Source organism: Etheostoma cragini, chromosome 7 (assembly GCF_013103735.1).
Source record: "Etheostoma cragini isolate CJK2018 chromosome 7, CSU_Ecrag_1.0, whole genome shotgun sequence".
NCBI lineage: Eukaryota > Metazoa > Chordata > Actinopteri > Perciformes > Percidae > Etheostoma > Etheostoma cragini.
Window position 1 is genome coordinate 16916812 of NC_048413.1, and position 18100 is coordinate 16934911.

The following is an 18100-nucleotide window of genomic DNA, read 5'->3' on the forward strand; positions in this document are numbered from 1 at the left end:
TTCTGGCATGTGCCAGAAGGCTCACCCACGGCGGGCCGGGGGAGTATTCCATGTTAAGGGGTTTTGACCGGCGGTCACCAGGCTGTAACCTAATCCCCAGTAAAGGGGTCCGCTGACTGCAAGTGGCTGACACACGGCCAGCCCCACGCCGCCCGACACAGAAACACGGCCCGTAGGCTACTTCCGGACCCCACTCACCGGGGGAAGATACGTTTACACCCGGGGATACACGGAGACAGGGGGAGAGATCGAGATGGAGACATTTAATACACAGAAACGTGTTTAAAGCTGAGAGGGCAAAGCACCTGGCCAACTGTAGAACCATGCGACACAAGGCCGATTTAAGTTGTCTTGTCACCGCATGTGGGAGAGACAGGGATTTTCAGAGTAGGCCTGATCACGCTTCAAAATCTTATTTAACCTGCAATGGGTTTCTTTATCTACCCCGACCTCCTCAGGTTTCCCCGTGTTCAAAGCAATGTCTAATCAAATTCCCTCGTTTTGTCCTTTACTGAGATGTAGTCTACTGGGAGTGGAATCGAACAATTGATCCACAAAAGGAAGCGAGGATCCTTCCATATTCTCCTTCCACTGAGGCAATCTGTTAGTGACATTAACCCCTGAGCGCATTTCCCAGCCTCATGAATAGGGTTTAAGACTTCTCAAAGCTCCCGCTGCATAGAGGATGAGACCCTTTTCAAACTTCTAATTACCTTTATGGCAATAGAAAAATACACCCCCCATTGTCCTTTCTCCTACGGGCCAGATGTAACGGCTCCCGCCAAACTGGCGACAAGGTGGCCACTTAAAACTTAATATAGCCTAATTGACATAGTAGATAGAGTTCGTATTGGGAACATAATCGATTGGTTGTAGCTTCGATTTGGCCTTAGTTATAACTGCGGGCGAATCTGTTTAAAAACTCGTTTGTCTGACTTCCTCAATGTGGCTTTCACCCATGAATTGCACCTTTAACGCACGGCCTCGAAACACTGAATGATGAGAAACAGGCTTTAGACAAGAAATTAATTTCTGAAAAGTAATTTATTAAAACAACGGGCCATCACCCAACTTCAATGTTTCTTTTCAACACAAAACAACAACAAAATATAAAACACAGCTTTGGTATAACAATCAATAACACATCTGTACAAAACTAAAACCTTTTCATAAAAAGTACTTCAATAACAAAAACGTTCCTATAAATCTTCCACATATACAGCATATTTATCATCGACATCCAAATGTTGGAATCAGACAATAAAAAAAAGTGCCATGTAAGGCAACCCTTGTTCCATAAAACGAAACAATGAGAACTACTGGGGGGCATTAAGTGGTTAGAGTTACCGTCCCATATCAAAAAGTCACAGGTTCAACCCCCGCAACAGTTGTCTGTGCAGTCAGTTAAATGTCTAAAATGGAAAGGTACTGCAATCAGGTTAAGGGTCTCTTTACCCTCGCGCTACCAAGGCCTCCACACAGGCTCGTTGCCCTCCGAACCGGTGCTGACTCCGACCGGGCTGACCGCCTGGGACCCCCCGGAGAAGGACGTCATGCCATGGACTGGAGAAGCTGCAGTCGGTGCCGAGCTGCCGTGAACCGGACTGGCGTTGACCGCCACAGGCACTCCTGCGTTTGCGTAAAGGGGGATGACAGGGCCTGTGGTGGAGGCGAAGGCCGGGTTGGGGATTAAAAACGCGAACTGTCCATCGGTTGCGGGCACCAGCTGAAACCCACCAAATACCTTGGGGGAGACGGCCTCGACGGGACTGAGTTTGGAGCCCATAGCAGCAGAGTTGATAGGTAGAGTGGATGGGAGTTGCACATGGAGAGGTTGAGCCAGGTGCGCCTGTTGGGACGCGGCCTGCTGCGTGTAGTTCATGGACATCATCTGGCCCATACAGCTGGACAGGTGGCTGAGGAGCCTCGACCTCACCTCCGTGTTCACCCCCTCGGATGTGGACAAGAAGCGGGTGACCTCGTTCATGCACTCGTTGAATCCAGCTCTGTATTTGCTGAGGACTGTGGCATCTGCTGAGAGTGCTGCTGGGGGAAAGAAAGCGAGCGGATATTAGATACGCATTTTTGATTCTTTCAACAGCTTCCTATTTACTTCTTAACGTCTTTTGACCCACTTATATCATTAAATAAACTTACCGCTCATCTGTACACGCTGCAGGTTTCTCAAGTGCTTCACTGTCATCTCCAGGATATCTGCTTTCTCCAACTTGGAGTGTCTGGAGCTCTGTAGGACATAACATGAGACATAAAAGTTTAGTTTGTATTCGAGGCACATTTATTTTAACAAAACTATCTATACATATGAAAGAGTAGTTAAATGCATCAAAAAGATCTCAACTTACATCTTTTTTAAGTGCGTCCAGGATGAGAGTCTTGAGCTGCCCGAGGCTTTCGTTTATTCTTGCTCTTCGGCGTTTTTCCATGATCGGTTTGGATGACTGCAAATAATAAAAACTCTACATAAATGTCTGGTTCACCATTTATCAATTTGCACACGACACGCCATGTCACAAATAAAAACAATCCTTACTTTTCTATGCTCGCTGGCATTTTTCGGTTTGTCCGGTGTGTGTGTTCCGTTTGCAGGGGCACCGGCAATAGGGGATGCCGTCTGCTTTTCCATAGTGTCAGCTGGCATTGTGGATCAAACAAAGCGTGAAGAAGTAAATCCTCTTTGGAAGCTCCGGAAAAATAAAACGGTTGGAAGTTGACGTTGAGCCACTGCAGAACATATAAGAGATGCCTGACAATCCAACCTATCAGTTTGCGTTATATCGCTTGTTATCACAGAGCTGTCATGTGAGTACCGGAGCGTGCGTTGCACCGTGCGGGGCGAGTCACAGCTTCTGCCACCGACACACGCCGCGGCGGTACTTATAGACGGCTCGCGTGCTCCCAGTTCGTGTGAAACCCTCTCTGCATTCTTTCCCACACTCGCCTCAGCCAATAGCAAAGAGGACTCACCCATTGGGCGCGGGGCAGACCGCTGATTGGACAACACCCCCGCGGGCCGTCAGTCACGCGCTGCTCAATCAGCCCTGCAGGGACAAACAACAAAGCCGAGCGAGCAGCGGCCGGGCCGGGATGTGAAGTGATAAGGGAGGGGAATGCGCTGGATGTTTGCTTCCAACTTTGCTCTTGTGCTGTCAAAACTGTGCTGCTTGGTGTGTGTGTGTTTGTGTGTGTGTGTGTGTGTGTGTATACGGGAAGAATGTATGCATTGACTAAGTATTTCACATTGCACATTTTTTGGAAGTCTTAGGACATCGGTGTGTTTATTAAGATGCATTATTTAATGGCTGCAAACGGACCCATGGTTCTGATAAGAGAATACAGTATAGTGATCATTTTGGTGTGAATTGCAATATGTGCCAATACCAAGAATAAATTAAGCATATTCACATTTTCTTTCTTTTATGCCCACTTCTCAAAGTTGGAAATGCTTGCTGCGACAAATAGCAACATAGTTTATTTATTGCATGCATAGGCTACATGTTTTATTGGCCTCACATGAAAACACATACACATTTTATCTATTTATACGAGTTCTCTTGCGCCTCCGAGGAAAAGACATCTGTAGCGGCACGCGAGGCGATTTTCAGTAGTACGCACAAAGCCAATGGCATGCGGCCACTTTATGCAAATAAAGCAAGCCGCACTCTGATTGGCTGTGTGAACAGCTAACTGTCAATCATCCAGGCGCGGGAGCAGCTCAAAGGGGAGAAAGAGGAGGAGGAGAGAGGGGGCACATCTATCCGCGTGCCGTTTGCGAAAAAGTATTCTGGTCTACGCGGAGCACGTGCCAGCATTTGCAGATTACAGCCTGGAGAACAAGGAGTATATAATGTCGAATCTGAGAATATGGAAATATTATATTGAAAGAGAATAGAGTAGAGTAGAATATAGTTAGTCACTATATATGTTGGCATTTGGGTTGCATTAGAGATATATTTAGGCTGCAGGATCCCATTTTCCCACAAAGAAGAGGCAGTAGTTTTTTAAGCAAAGTCACCAAAATAAGTTTGCAGATAAAAGTAAGCTACAACAAAATAAAACTCAACATTTAGGCCTTTCCATCAGATTTATGTACGAGTGGTTGAACCAAGGTGGACGTGACGATGTTTAAAGGAGACGTGCACCATCTAGCGACTGATTTGTAAAAAGTAGCCTACTCCAACATCTCAGGTTATTTAACAAGGTAAATTAACATTTAATGCCTTAATGTATTTGAGGTCTAAGCTTCTACAAAGTCATTTAAATGCAGCCAACGCCAGTTGTAGCCTAATGCAATTGGTGTTTATGGATGTCTTACATAGAATGTAATGATCTTCTTGGCTATGCTTTGCAAATAATTTCCTTATTCACAGGAGTTCACTCCTTACTATTTCTAAAATGACATCTTGTGACTTTTGTTATTGTTTTTTTGTTTGGTGTGGAATATAAACTAGGAAGAAAGAGATATAGCCTCTGGAGTAAAAGAATGAAAACTTTTCTTTTATGAGCATTGCATTCAAATGGCCACAGGGTGGCACATCTGTTCATGTAGAAAATAAACAATTAAATGAGGCAAAATGTCAATATATATTTTATTTTATTTTATATATTTTATATATTATACCTAGCCGGTATATCGTTTATATTACATAAATGGAAATGTGTAGATGTATGACAGTATTTACCAGCTAGATGTTTTTTTAAACATATTTTATTTATATCACATCTGTGTGCAAATATGCATTGCAGAAATGCGTTCATACTTACATCCTGTGTCCTGTGTACACAGGATCTGCATATGCCTGTACATGTGCAATCTTTATTTTTATTTATTTTATTTAACATTTATTTAACTAGGAGAGTCCTGACCAAGAACTGCATTAAAATAACCATAACGGACAGAAAACACAAAAGGAGAAAACAATAAAAGAAATGAAAACAATTACAAATACATGAATTCATTAAATCCTAAGTTTTTTTGCATCATATTCAATGCAGAGGGTGCAGAACACAAACATATAATTTCCCCATATACCTCACAGGCATTTAGGACACAAAGTATAAAGAAGTCCTGATAATGCTAATAGTATTGTCCATCTTTTTCTTTTGCGTAATAAAGATTTATGTGGAATGAGAGCGGATGAAAAACTGCCTCATGTATAAAGGCGTCCCAGTGGCAGAGATTTCGGGTGGCCAGAGCAGCCCATCTCGTACAGTATTACTGACGGTGGTGAGTCAGAGCTTTACCATTGGTAATGAACCTCAGGGAAGCATGGTAAGCTGTTTCAACTATATGGCAACACGGATCAGACGTATACACATCTAAAGGATCACTATAGTCCAACACAGGTAAAAAAGTGATGGCCACAAGTTACTATTTTCCATATTAAAAACCCAGTTTTTAGCCCCAGCATTTTCACCAACTACTGGACTAAAGGTGAGGGAGTCATCAATCAAAATACCCAGATATTTATAAGAGTCAACAACTTCTATTTCACTTCCACCAAGAATGGACTTCTCAAGGCAAATTTTGTGTCCTATTCCCAAAGTTGGTTAACAACTTTGTTCTTATCTGCATTGGGAATGAGTTTAAGTTAAACTCGGGTATTTTGGACAACATTAAAAGCATTTTTGCACGTATTTAATTTATGTGAATCCATGTACACGAACCTTATGAAACCGACTGCATTGTTGCATGTCATTTCAATAACAAGTTACAAGTAACATAATGTACATATGTAGGCATTTTGTCAATGTAACAATGTAACTTTGACAAAAAAACAAAGCAGACATGATGTCTACTGTGAAGCATTAAATTAAACTGCAGTTTAATAGTCCCTTCAAGTTCAGTTTCATAAAGTTATGAAACTGAAGAAAATCAAGAGCTTTATATTTTAAACAGTAAAAAAACAATACAACTGTAAAACACAAGAGCATGCTTTGGAAAAATCTGATGTGAAGTCTGTTGTTCCATTATGTAAAAATACAGATGAGGCTATTAAATAGAAATAATGAAAAGTGACACTCGAAGTCAAAGCAGTTATGCTTTTAAAAAAACAGACAATGTGACTGTTTCCAGTCATAAATCTGTGGGACACAAATGGAAACTTTATGTGAGGTAGCAGCAGACTTCCATGTTAAATCAGTGTGTGTACTGCAACAATAGGCACATTACAAAGTCTAAGCAGGCGAAGATCAGTCATCGTAATCTTAATCTTAAAACCGATGACAAAGTCTGTGATCCTTTTCTGGTCAGCAGTCTATTGAAACAGACCAAATGTAATAAAATTTTGCTAAGCCCTGCTTCAGTCCAGTCTCTATTGGAGTATCAGTCATTGTTCAACGGCTCATGTCGTGTGTGTTTCCCCCCCACCCCCTAACCCCCCTCCCCACGCACACACACACGGGTGAGCTGTGCTGAGGCATGCTGGACACTTGTTTACCCTGGATCCTGAGTCTCAAGGGCCAGCTGTGTGTGCCAAGGCTCACATGGCCTTTATTTGCTTTCGGATCGGCCCAAATGATGCAGATGTAATTCTACAGAGCTCCATACAGATTACACAACTGCTCCCTGCAGCATCGGAGTTAATGCGATTTTGGTTTAATAGGTGAAGCGGCATCAGTTGAGCCTGATCTGAAGACAGAACAAGTCAGACAACTGTTGGTATTCCTGAACCCTATCCATCAATATTTCCTCCTCTTCATTCCTGCATTTCAAAGATCTTCGGCTCAGACAACAAAGAGAGAAGGAATTCCCCTTTACTGAAAAAAACCTTTTTGAGTGACTCCATCATTAGAGCATCATTAAAGCTGATGCCAACATTGCCAGCCTGAGGAATGTAGAGAACAGAAATGACTGCTGTTTTATAAGAGACAATCCGCATTCACCAGACAAGAGCCAAAAGTACTTCATTTTGACTTAGCGTTATGAGGTGGAGGTCGGCAGGAGGAGATGTCAGGGGAGATGAAAGGGCCCAAAAGGAGAGAGAAGCTGTTTGCAGATTTAGCAGAGTTCAGTAGTCTGTGGTCCAGATCCGGTGAATGCTCAGCAGCTCCTTTTGACTGCCGCCTGCTTAATTTGTTGTTGTACAATGAGCCTGTGCACTTCTCTAAATCCATGTGCTGAATGCAGAGGGAGAGTCAATTATATCTGTATTAGCTTGTGTCGCTGGGAAAATCCCTTTATACACACTCCCAATAAAGTGCTAGTGGATGTGTTTACCATGGTGAATCTGGTGAAACACTGAGTAGTCACAATGCCTGTTTGGGTGGCTTTTGCTTTGATTCGGATACTGTGGCTGTTTCACAGAGGCAACGCAGAACAGCGACCAAACTGGATGCTGCTAAACTTGTGGAAACTTTGTTTTGGTACATAAATCGCAGTAAAGAAGCTGTCCCATGTGGGCAACACACAGTGGTGGAATGCATGTACATGCACTCAGGTAAAGTACCTAAGTACAGATTTGTAGTACTTGTGCTCTACTAGAGTATTTCCATAGTACGCTACTTTATACTTCTTCTGAGGAAACCTTTTACTGCACAACATTTATTTGATAGCTTTAGTTACTTTTACAGATTACATTTGAAAGCATAAATGTATATGGGAAATGCTTACATATTAATGTGTCCTATATAATGTTAATGTTAACATTCCAATGATGTAATATTCCACAATCAGTTCCATAGTAGAATAGTTCAACAGTAGAATGTAAACTTGCATGTAAACAAATTCCAAGAGAATATACAGAGGACATAACCGTAGTGTCTTTAGTGGGTAGCTAAAGCCATGATAATAGCACTATAGGGTCTTTTTCTTACTTTTGATGAGTACATTTAGCCGATGCTATATACTTTCACTTAAGACAAATAGTGCAGGGCATTCACTCATAATGCAGTATTTAAACAGGGTGGTATTACAACTGTCACTTAAAGAATCTGAATACTCCACCTCTAATGACACAAAGTAAAATCTAGATACATGATGTCAAATCAGATCACAACCATGTGAAGTTGTGTTTCCACATCAGAGAGGACAGCAGACTTCAAAGGTCCTGTTTGTACCAGTTAGTGCTGTGGGGTTTCTGAAACAAGTAAAGCCTGAAACCCAACACCAGCAGATCTAAGCTTCTGTGTGAAAGGACACCTGTGGCTGCTGCATTCACCTCCCACTTTAAGTAGAGGGATTTTCAGAGTACCACAAACACAGGGTTGATGGTTCATTATGGAATCTAATTAAACTAAATATTGACAAATATTTGTACAACAATGTGGGCTCTTTTCCCCACAAGTGTTGGCAAAAGATCTAAAGTGATTTCCCCCCTGCGAGCATGCGATATTCCATGTGCATTGTTGCTTGGGATTTCTTAAATTTGGGAGTGGCCAGATGCATTAAAAGTTTTTAATTTTTTTAATTTTGTTTTTGCATCAATTGTTATTAAAACAGCTATTTTCCTGTTCAATTATTCTGTGTTTGATGTATTACGAGGACTGCAGGGTGCTTTATAAGTGGTCAGAATTTAAATAAATTAATATGAATTTGGAAATATTTCTCATGACCTTGCAGGGGTGGCTGCACTCTGTTCAAAAGCTTCAAAGCTGCATGTTTGCACTACAAACGTGAGGGAAAGTAGAATTTTTCATGCACTTTCACTTTATTCTTCCTTAATCGCATTACTCCCTTGGCTGTTTTCATACCTGCAGTAAAGAAAACCCTGAGATCAATTATATTTGCCTCACTTTTCAGGCGGCTTGTTGTCATTTTGCCATCTGCAGACCAGCATGTCCAGTACAATGTGATGTATTCAAGGAGCCTCTTTGGCTTTCTGAACAGAGAGAGACCCCTTTCTCTTGCTTCTCGCCCCAATTCAGGGCTTTCTTCTCCCTTTTAAGTGGGCTGTTGATGAGGTTAGTCTAATCAGATTAAGTCAACTCACATTGGTCTCTGCAGTTTGTTTTCCTTCCAAAGGCGTTCTGACATCTCCTATACTTTTTCTTTATCCTCCTCTTTGCACTTTTCATCCAGGCTTCCACCAAAAAAAAAACCTTTCAGCAGGCTTCCCAATGGACTCCTTTATAAACCGCAGTTCCCCAATGATATAGGTTATTTAGAATGGGTCACTAGACTGCTATGCATGGGAAAGGCCTTTAAAGTTGTGCAGTGACGCATTTGGACATTTCCACTGGTGTCTGTGTGAATGCCAGAGATTAGGTAAACACAAAGCGCTAAATCAAATTTTGGAAATTGCTGGAACCTTTAATTTGTTTCCTAAATTAACGTTTGAGGGATGTTTTGTAGACTACAACCCTAATGCAATCTACACTTTTATCTAGACACTTGGGTTTTCACGGCCGACTTGTTAAATAGTTTTTAAGTGAAATAAATGCACTTTAATTGTTTAGATTTCACAGGATGTTACACCCACAGTGGATAAAAAAAGCAAAACGTAATGAAATAGTTAGGTCATCATACCAAGAGTCGAGATTCAAAATCCTTCACTAATCCCCAAATGGGGAAATTCACACTGTTTTGTTTGAACTGTCAAATGAAGAAAAAAATTATGTTTTTTTAAAGCACATTTACTTTTCAAAAAGAACTATGTTTTGATAAATCATAGCATTAAAATGTATTTACAAGAGAGACTAGTGTCTGTAATACTTTACAAGATATGAGTACATTTGCTGTCTGACAGTTTGATTTAGTTGTTTTAAACTATTCATGTCCTCAACTATTCCTACAGGATCAAAATAGTTATCTAGACAAAACAATGTGATAGCAGCAACACACTTTGTGATTACATTTGAATTACACGTAAAGAACTTAATATTCACTTTGAAAAAGATTTGATAATTGGAGGCAGTCATAAAAGGGGGCAAAAGTTTGAAAAGTTTTTGACCCCATAGTAAAATCTATTATTTTTCTTTTTCAAATTGATTTGATTAATACGTACAGATGCCCAGTTAAGACTATACCCCCCACCCGTAACTGTAGAACCTGAAGTTCTCATCAGTGGTGTGCTGTAACTTGATTCCCCCACTAATAACAGGCTTACAAAGACAATGAGCACAATGAGTACAGAGGAGGTCTTTTTTAGATGACTTCAGAGCCCCTCCTGAGAAAAGACATGGCAACCCACTGACTGAATGGGGGCTGTAGAACCTTTTCAAGCTAACGGATCTGAGAGACTGTCCACATAATTACATTACAGCATTTCAGCAGCCCTTTGAGCTCCACACATGCAGCTTGGGCACACCACAGCCCTTCATTCATATCATAGCTCCACACTGGAATGTGCTATGACAGATATGGCCCTCTTGGGCACTATTGAACAAGGTTGCACTCCATGGGATTGGCAACCCCCTCATCCCTCTGCACACAGGTTTTGGGATTTAAAACAGGGGGTGGGCACTGCAAAGACAAAGGATCAAACGTGGAGGGCAAAAAAAAATCAAAAAAATCCACTTAGTGTCAAAAGAATTATGTTTGAGTGCAACAATATGCATATTTTCCTCTTAACCTTATTTGGTCTTGGTCATTTTTCTTACCAGTTTGCTTTACACATGACATACAACAGATTTTACAGTTACATATATGTGAGCATTAGGTTTTGTAAACTATGTCAATCATGGAGCCAAGAAAATTGTTTTAATGAAGACAAATCAGGCAGCTCTTTCTGTCTTTTGGATTAAACTGTGCTTGTCTAATCCATTCCAGCCAAACCAAACACATGTAAAAGGAGAACAAGACTTTTCACAGGCTGTGGTGAATGCTGTTGAATAAGTCAAACAGACGAACACAGAGCAGAAAGAGGCACATTTGTCAGCACATTAACATACCAACTCATTAATCAGTTTTTATTTAAAAAGAACCCCTCCAAACCTTCACAGGCTAAATTATTCAAATTTCCTGTTTTCTTAATTTGTGACCCAAAGTGTGTATCACGCACAAAAGTCTCAGTCAGTCTACAAAGTGGAAAATCCCTCAAACTAAACACAAAGCGCCAATTTTGAGAATATTCTTTTCTATAGCTGTATTAAAACATGCCATTGATCTTTTTGTTTAATTTGTTGGTTGAAGAAATGCTTTGCGCTCTAGTTCTTTTTTGCACAAGAAATCACTCCTTTTGTGGAGAAGGAAAATCAATGCAAATGAATCCTTTATTCGTTTCCCTGTGAATAATTCAAGTCTTTGCACTTTTGTTTGGGGCCCGTGAGCTAAACAAAATCATAAGAAAAGTGCAGAATGTGAACGTTTATCAGCCAGTGGAGGAGAGGGATGACCCCTCTCATCAGTGACAAAGACTCCTTTATGGCGTTAGCGTGAACCCACGATGCAAGGGTATTCCACTCTGACTGACCAGCACCACAGGAGACCCATCTTGTGCAAAAATGGTGCCCCGGTAATACCAACTCTTTTTCCACCCACAATGGAGGTTAGAGAACCAAAAAAAGTCCATTCTTTAGTGCATGCTGAGGGATGAGGTGACAGGCTGCAGGCTGTTGACGACTTTTTATTATCATCATTGGGAATATGTGGTTGCATTCTTTTATTTGGTTACATGAATATATTTATACATGCATTTATATCTTTGTTGTCTAGTTTATTGTAAGGTATGGCTAACTTACCTTAAAGCGGAACTCTCTGACCTGTCTCGCGGCTGAGAAGCGAAGCGTGTGTGAAATCTGCTTAATGTTTGAGGTTGAAGACTGCAAGTTTGAAAATTGAAACATCAGTTGTGGAGTTACTTACCAGACCTCTGTTGGCCGCTCGAGGCTATGTTAACCGCTACTACCATAACACATCTGACTCTCTGAATCTGAATATGTTGGTGGTCATTCACTTTAATAGCCTTTTTATTGTTTCATTTCATAATTTTTGTTATGACTTGCTTAGATATTAATCATTTTGCTGTGTTAAGGCACCAACGTTAATTGTGATTGTTGGGTGTTCTTCTAAACCCCTAACATCTTCAGAAGCCTCTAACAGTTGCAAAGGTTGATGGATACTTTGACTTTGCTAGCTCCTGAGCTCTGGCACAGCCTTCCATGGATAGGCTGGTTGGTTTAAAACTTGTCTTAAAGATTACAAAACATTTAATCAACTAATGAAGTTTTCCTTAGTATTATAAGAACAATCATTGTTAAAAAGACAGGACTCTAACTGACTAACTACAGACAAATCCCTTTCCACCACATTGAGAGCAAGAAATGCTGACTTTGCAAGACACTGGTGGAGTGACAATCCCTGACTTGATCCTTTATGTCACCGTTTTCTTGCTGAGGCTGAGCTCAGCACATTCCTGCACAAGGCCAGAGGTAAAACAAAGGACACGGAATAGCAGGTCGGAACAAGTTGCTGGAACTGTTTCATGTCCAGAGTAAAATATTAAAGAAAACTATTGTGTCTGTCGGTCATTTCGGGAATCACCTGAAAATAACAATGACCAACATACACAATGATGAAACTCAGGGCAAAGGGTTTCCTGTGTTTCCATGTTTTTTGGGGGCATTTTCAGCCTTTATTTTGATAGGACAGCAGAGGACATGAAAGGGGAGAGAGAGCGGGTAATGAAATGCAGCAAAGAACCACAGATCGAAGATGAACCCCGGCCCGCTGCTTCGAGGAGCAACCCTCGATATGTGGACGCCTGCTCTACCAACTGATCTATCTGGGTGCCCTTGTGTTTCCATGTTTGTGGTCAACTTGAACATCATACTGTTATCAAAGTCCCTTCTAAATCCCAAACATCCCTGCCCTTCCTTTTCTCTCTGATGTAGAGCATCACACACTCCACAGCGCTTACCCTCATTTCTTTTACTTTTATTTTGGGCTAAACATTGCAGAGGAGATGATTTGTGTCCCTGAAAACACCATGTATCAATCACATCAAAAGCCGAGGAAACAAAAGAAAAGGCTGGCAGCATCAGACAAACACTCCCATTAGTCACTGCACTCTCTTTCACATGTTTCGCATTGCGGAGGAAGGAGGGGTTGTTTACTCTGGTATTTCTCACACTGTAAAGGCAAATAGAACCTACCGCCTGGCCCATTCAACACGCACTGAAACAAGTGAACTACTGTATAGTCAATTACAATGAACACGGATGAAAGACCACAAAATGAACTTCTGTTTGATAATGCACAACGTGGCACAACCTTTTTCCTAACACGGCCCACACACTTGATCTTCCCACACTCAGATACAAACTCACCATTAATAAGGTCTGAAAAGTGTGATTTTCAGCTCCCCCTTTTCTGTTTGTCTTCCTTGGCCCACCCCCCCTGCTTGGTGCTGACCCAGCCAGTAGACCCTTTCTGCCCCCTTTATGGTCCCCTCCATCCCTGGGAAGATGAGGGCCACGCCAGAGCTACGTCTGGGGCTCATTAGCAGCGCCCACCTGGAGACTGGCTGGGGGCTAACAGGGGGCAGTAGGGGCCGAGGCCTTGATCTGTTGATTGTGAGCAGCAGTGTGACACGCAGACGGGACGGGGCTGTTGCAGCATAGGATACAGCCCAGAGCACCATCAGATATACAGTATATGCTCCAACAGTCCTGAGTTGATCAAGCTTAATCTGTTTAATTGTTCTTTGAGAAAAGGCACACCTCTCTCTTTTAACCCACCGGAAGCCCCCTTTCACCAATTCCCTCTCATAAAAGTCAGACAGAAAGTTTATAACTGTTTGTGTTGATGGTATCACCACAGTATAAATAGTCTGTAAAACAATTATGGAAAAAGTACCTTTGTCTAGGCTGTCTTTGAAGTCTAGCAACCTTTCACAAATTCAATATCTCATCAGCCTCTCTTCAATTTGACTAACAAATCCCACCCTTGTTTAGGGGGAGTTGCTTTTTTAGAATCAGTATTTACTCACGGGGGAGAGGCTGGGGTATGCTGGTGTGTCTCTATGTAATACTACTCCGATGGTCTAGAGCCCCTGTGGTGAGATGTCCTGGGTGTAGGGAGACACAGACACAAAGGAAATGGCAAGTCTCCTGAGTCATGAGGCTCCAGTCAAGTCAACTGCATCCAGGGATTCACGGTATCTGAACGACAGCCTTTCCAATGGAATTTAGCTTTGGAGTTACACACATTATTTTAAATTTTTCAAATAGTTTCCCATAATGCTGTCGGGGAATTAAATTCTGCTGTCCTACTGAGGATCACCTAACTGATTGACTAACTGATTTACTGAATACATCTGCTCATTTTAAACAATGTAATTAAACGTGTCAATTAAAAGGAAAACAATTGCAAAAATGTAAGTAACCTCTAAAACCCACCGAACCAAAGCATGTGACAGGCTTTTTACAATAACATTGTTCTTGTTTTCAATTCTAATTAACCAGGAAAAAATTAAATGATGTTTACACTGCATCCATAAGAAATGCTCTTTCAGTCTTGCCCTGTATAGCCACACTATACCTGACATATTAGAAGGGCCACACATTTGTATTTTTGAAAAGGCTCTTTCTCCACATTAAACCAATATTATTGTTTTGTTAATTATCAAGAGACACATCAATTATGTTTGATTGTCCAGGTTTTCTGGGCTTAGAACATTGACTAAACAACCACCAACATGATCACACAATAGTTAATTTTTCCCCCTTAATTATAATGTATCCACATTGGGGAAATTACAGTTTGATAGAAATCACTACACACACACGATCAGGACCTACTCATGCACAAATGGAGAAGGTGTGAGTGGGATGCCCGCCCAGTGCTGGGCCAGCGCCCTGAAGGGTTGAAATAGTGCCCTGAGCGGTTGAGGGGGTGAGGTGGCTTGCTCAAGATGCCCAGGAGGTGAATTGACAAGTTTCTAGCTAACAATCCACACTCCATACAAAGACTTGAACCTGCGACCCTGCGGTTACAAACCCAACTCCCTAAAGACTGAGGTACTACCACACAAATACATCACAAGGGATTAAATTCACGTAATGGAAGTGTATTTGTGTATGACTATTTCATGGCTGTCATGCTCTTTCTTAAAAAATAATTTCATAATAGTGAGTCACTCTGGGACAACTACAACAAATTTGGATTGTTTTGTTGTTTTTCTTTTGAAATAGCAGACACAGGGGTGGACAGGTAGCTCAGTTGGTGGAGCAGGCGTCCACATAAAGAAGTTTACTCCTTGATGACCTGCAACCCTTTGCTGCATGTCATTCCGCCTCTCTCTCTCCTGTCATTTTTTCAGCTGTCCTGTCAGAGAAAAAAGACCCCAAAAATATATATATATATCAGAAACAGGAGACTGAAAATGTAGTATCCTCAACAATGCGAAGATTGCAAAATACCTTCAGCATATCTCCCTCAAATGACTAGGAACAATAACCTCTGAAGTCATTCTCATTATTCTGCATGATATAGGGTTCTGTATGGTAAAGACGCCTGAAAGCAAGATGGTTTTGTCCCCTCATTTACCATTCATTTGCTATACATTGAGGATCACATGCCCTGACATTTTTGTTGAATGAAACAGTAGGGAGGACATCATGGTTTAATTCAGCTAGGAAAAAGCATCTGTGTCCCTCCAGCCGGCTCCTCCTCTAGATCCTTGATCCACCTGGGCCTGCACTGTGTCAGGTGAAAGAAACCCCTGAGGGTCATCAATAAGACTTTTAAAATCAATTTAACCTTTCATATCCTACGATATAATACATACTGTGTATGCAGAGGCATAGTGGTTGCAAAGTTTGAATCTGGTTTTAGATTTGTTTGTTGAATCTTCTCTGCGTTCAGTTTCATGTTGAATGCAAAGTTATGATAGTGAGCGTTTGGTTTACCAAATCAAAAAGAAAGATTCTGGATTGCTACTGGTGAAAATGAACAATGGGTGACTGGTAAATCTCTGTCACAGACCACCACATCAAGGACAATTAGCATTAGCCTTACTCTCCAGGCTCACCCCTTAAGCAGGATGAAAAAATGTCCTGCTGACTGAGCACATTCCACCTGCAGCCTGCAGTTCAAAGGGCTCCCACGATGGTCACCCTCTGCACCTCATCGCTCCACTGGTATCCAGCCACCACCTGCCCCGAGGCAAAGCTCACCCTCCTCTACACCGCGGGTGACCCGGTGCTCCATCATCAACATCTCAACACATCAAGAACACATGGAACAGCTCTGACCGCTAGCTGAGGCGCTACCTGCCAGCTAAGAGTCTCAGGTGATGTTTGAATGGGTTTCACTTGAGAATTAGACACACCTCTCCCCCCTCAGAGAGGGGGCACGAGGGAGGCAACATATGGCCAGCTTCGGATGAATTCCCCTACTGTTTCAAAGGACTCTCAGAAGCCTTCAGGGAGATCGGAATTTCACGCTCTTCTTTACTAGATTAAGTATAATAATCTCCCAGTAACGAGACTTTAAACCCAGAGCAGTAAAACACTGAGCCTCAGGGTTCACTTCCATATAGTGCATGCTGTTTCCGCTTTAACACCTTACTTTATGACTGCAAGTAAGAGTTAATGCTCCTCATCAACTTTCCCAACATCACACATACATCACATCTACGAGGAAAGAGGAATATTTGTTGATAGTAGGTAGAGACTCCCCAAATGTGGTGATCTGAATCCGTGCCTCATTTTCGAGGATAATCTGTGGTTGTGAACAGAGTGGCCAGATTATCTAAACCACTTCGAAAACACTTAGATGGAGATAAAACAATGGTGAGTGCACCCAAAATGATGGTAATAATCTCTTGTTGCACAGGGAAACTGTATCCAGGAACAACTGTGGTAATTAATGTAAGTTGATGTTGAACAACAAAGTCAGACGGTAATTGATCCATTCTTCAGCTGTGCTACTGTGCTCCCAGATCTCAGCAGGTAACTTGATGAGTAAAATGTTGTTGACCATGTAACTTGATGAGTAAAATGTTGTTGACCATGCTAGCACCATTGTTTACAGGTTGACATTTTTAGTTCTGATAGAACTATCTTGACTTTTTCCTTTATTGGCAATAAAAAAAGGTTTGGTGATCCCTTAACTTTTCATCTAGTGACCAGCACAACTAATAACAATCTTATCAGCCTTAACTATGTGACCACAGAGACGCTAACGTAGCTGTAGACTTTTGTTGTAAAGGTTTGTTTTGAACAATAGGAAGGATGGCCACAACTATAATAAGATTAAAATTGCAGTTAGTTAGTTATTTAGTTTTTTTTTTTTTTTTTTTTTATAAGCCAGCAAAGCAGTTATTTTAATTACTTTACACACATGAGAACTTCTTTGAAAGGTGTCTTTGCAATGTTTATGACTGCAAGTAAGAGACACCTTTTCTGTTTCTTTCAACTTTAACAAAGAAGTTTTCTGGATTGAACTGTCTTCATGTTGCTTGCAAGTGTTTGTCAATACAGCCATATTACATACTTGCATTATAATAAACAACATCAAGAAGACAGCATAAAACTTAAGTTAAACTTTTCAGCTCCCCTTCTGAAATAAAAATAGGAGCAACTCATTCACCAATATTTAAATAAAATGTTTGTATGTCTCTCCTAAGTAAGCAAACTCCTTGTTCCCTGATCCAGAAAAGATATTGAGAAAATATAATATCATTTAGATGATGGGCAGTACGCAGATAAAAACTATAAGCACCAAAAGAAAAAAGCTTTAAGTCAACATCTTTTAAAAACATCTGTTTTTTGTTACTTTCCAAACAGGGCTGTAAAGGGCAAAAGTAACAGATAGTCTCTGTGAGTACTTTTCATTAAAAGCGGTGAGGCAAAATGACACCATTGTGAAAGTTATCCTTCCCCGACTCGTACTGACCCAAGGACAAAAAAGCCCCTGGTTACCTTTCTTGGGAAATACTGTTGAGTTTGTAATAAAGCAAGGACTCCCACTGGAGTGTTGATTGGGAAGATGCCTTCACTAGGCTACAGGACGGAGCGCCAGGCCCGTCTCATGCCCTCCAGGGACTCAATTCACTTATGCACTGTAATTCATGACCGAGCCTGACACAGCCAGGGGTGCTGCACCCTCTCTTCTCTCCACTCATTTAATTTGGGGCTGAAGTAGCAGAGGCAGGAAGGAACCCCAGCGATGGAAGATATTAAACTGTGAAGGGCGGCC

The 18100-nt window shown here is 41.4% G+C and overlaps 1 protein-coding gene across 2 annotated transcripts; it reads right to left on the bottom strand.

The window, feature by feature from the left end:
* Positions 1–1028: 1028 nt before the first annotated feature.
* her9 (hairy-related 9) lies at positions 1029–2891 on the bottom strand. Of its 2 annotated transcripts, none has more exons than XM_034877603.1 (4): positions 2552–2891; positions 2364–2459; positions 2158–2245; positions 1029–2046 (listed from the first exon to the last, which is right to left on the bottom strand). In XM_034877603.1, the coding sequence occupies exons 1-4, from the start codon at positions 2657–2659 to the stop codon at positions 1463–1465; spliced, it is 876 nt and encodes a 291-aa protein (XP_034733494.1). In that variant the 5' UTR covers positions 2660–2891; the 3' UTR covers positions 1029–1462. The 2 variants fall into 2 exon arrangements, with proteins under 2 accessions (XP_034733494.1, XP_034733495.1); XM_034877604.1 differs by having other exon boundaries at positions 1029–2043; positions 2552–2890.
* Positions 2892–18100: the final 15209 nt, after the last annotated feature.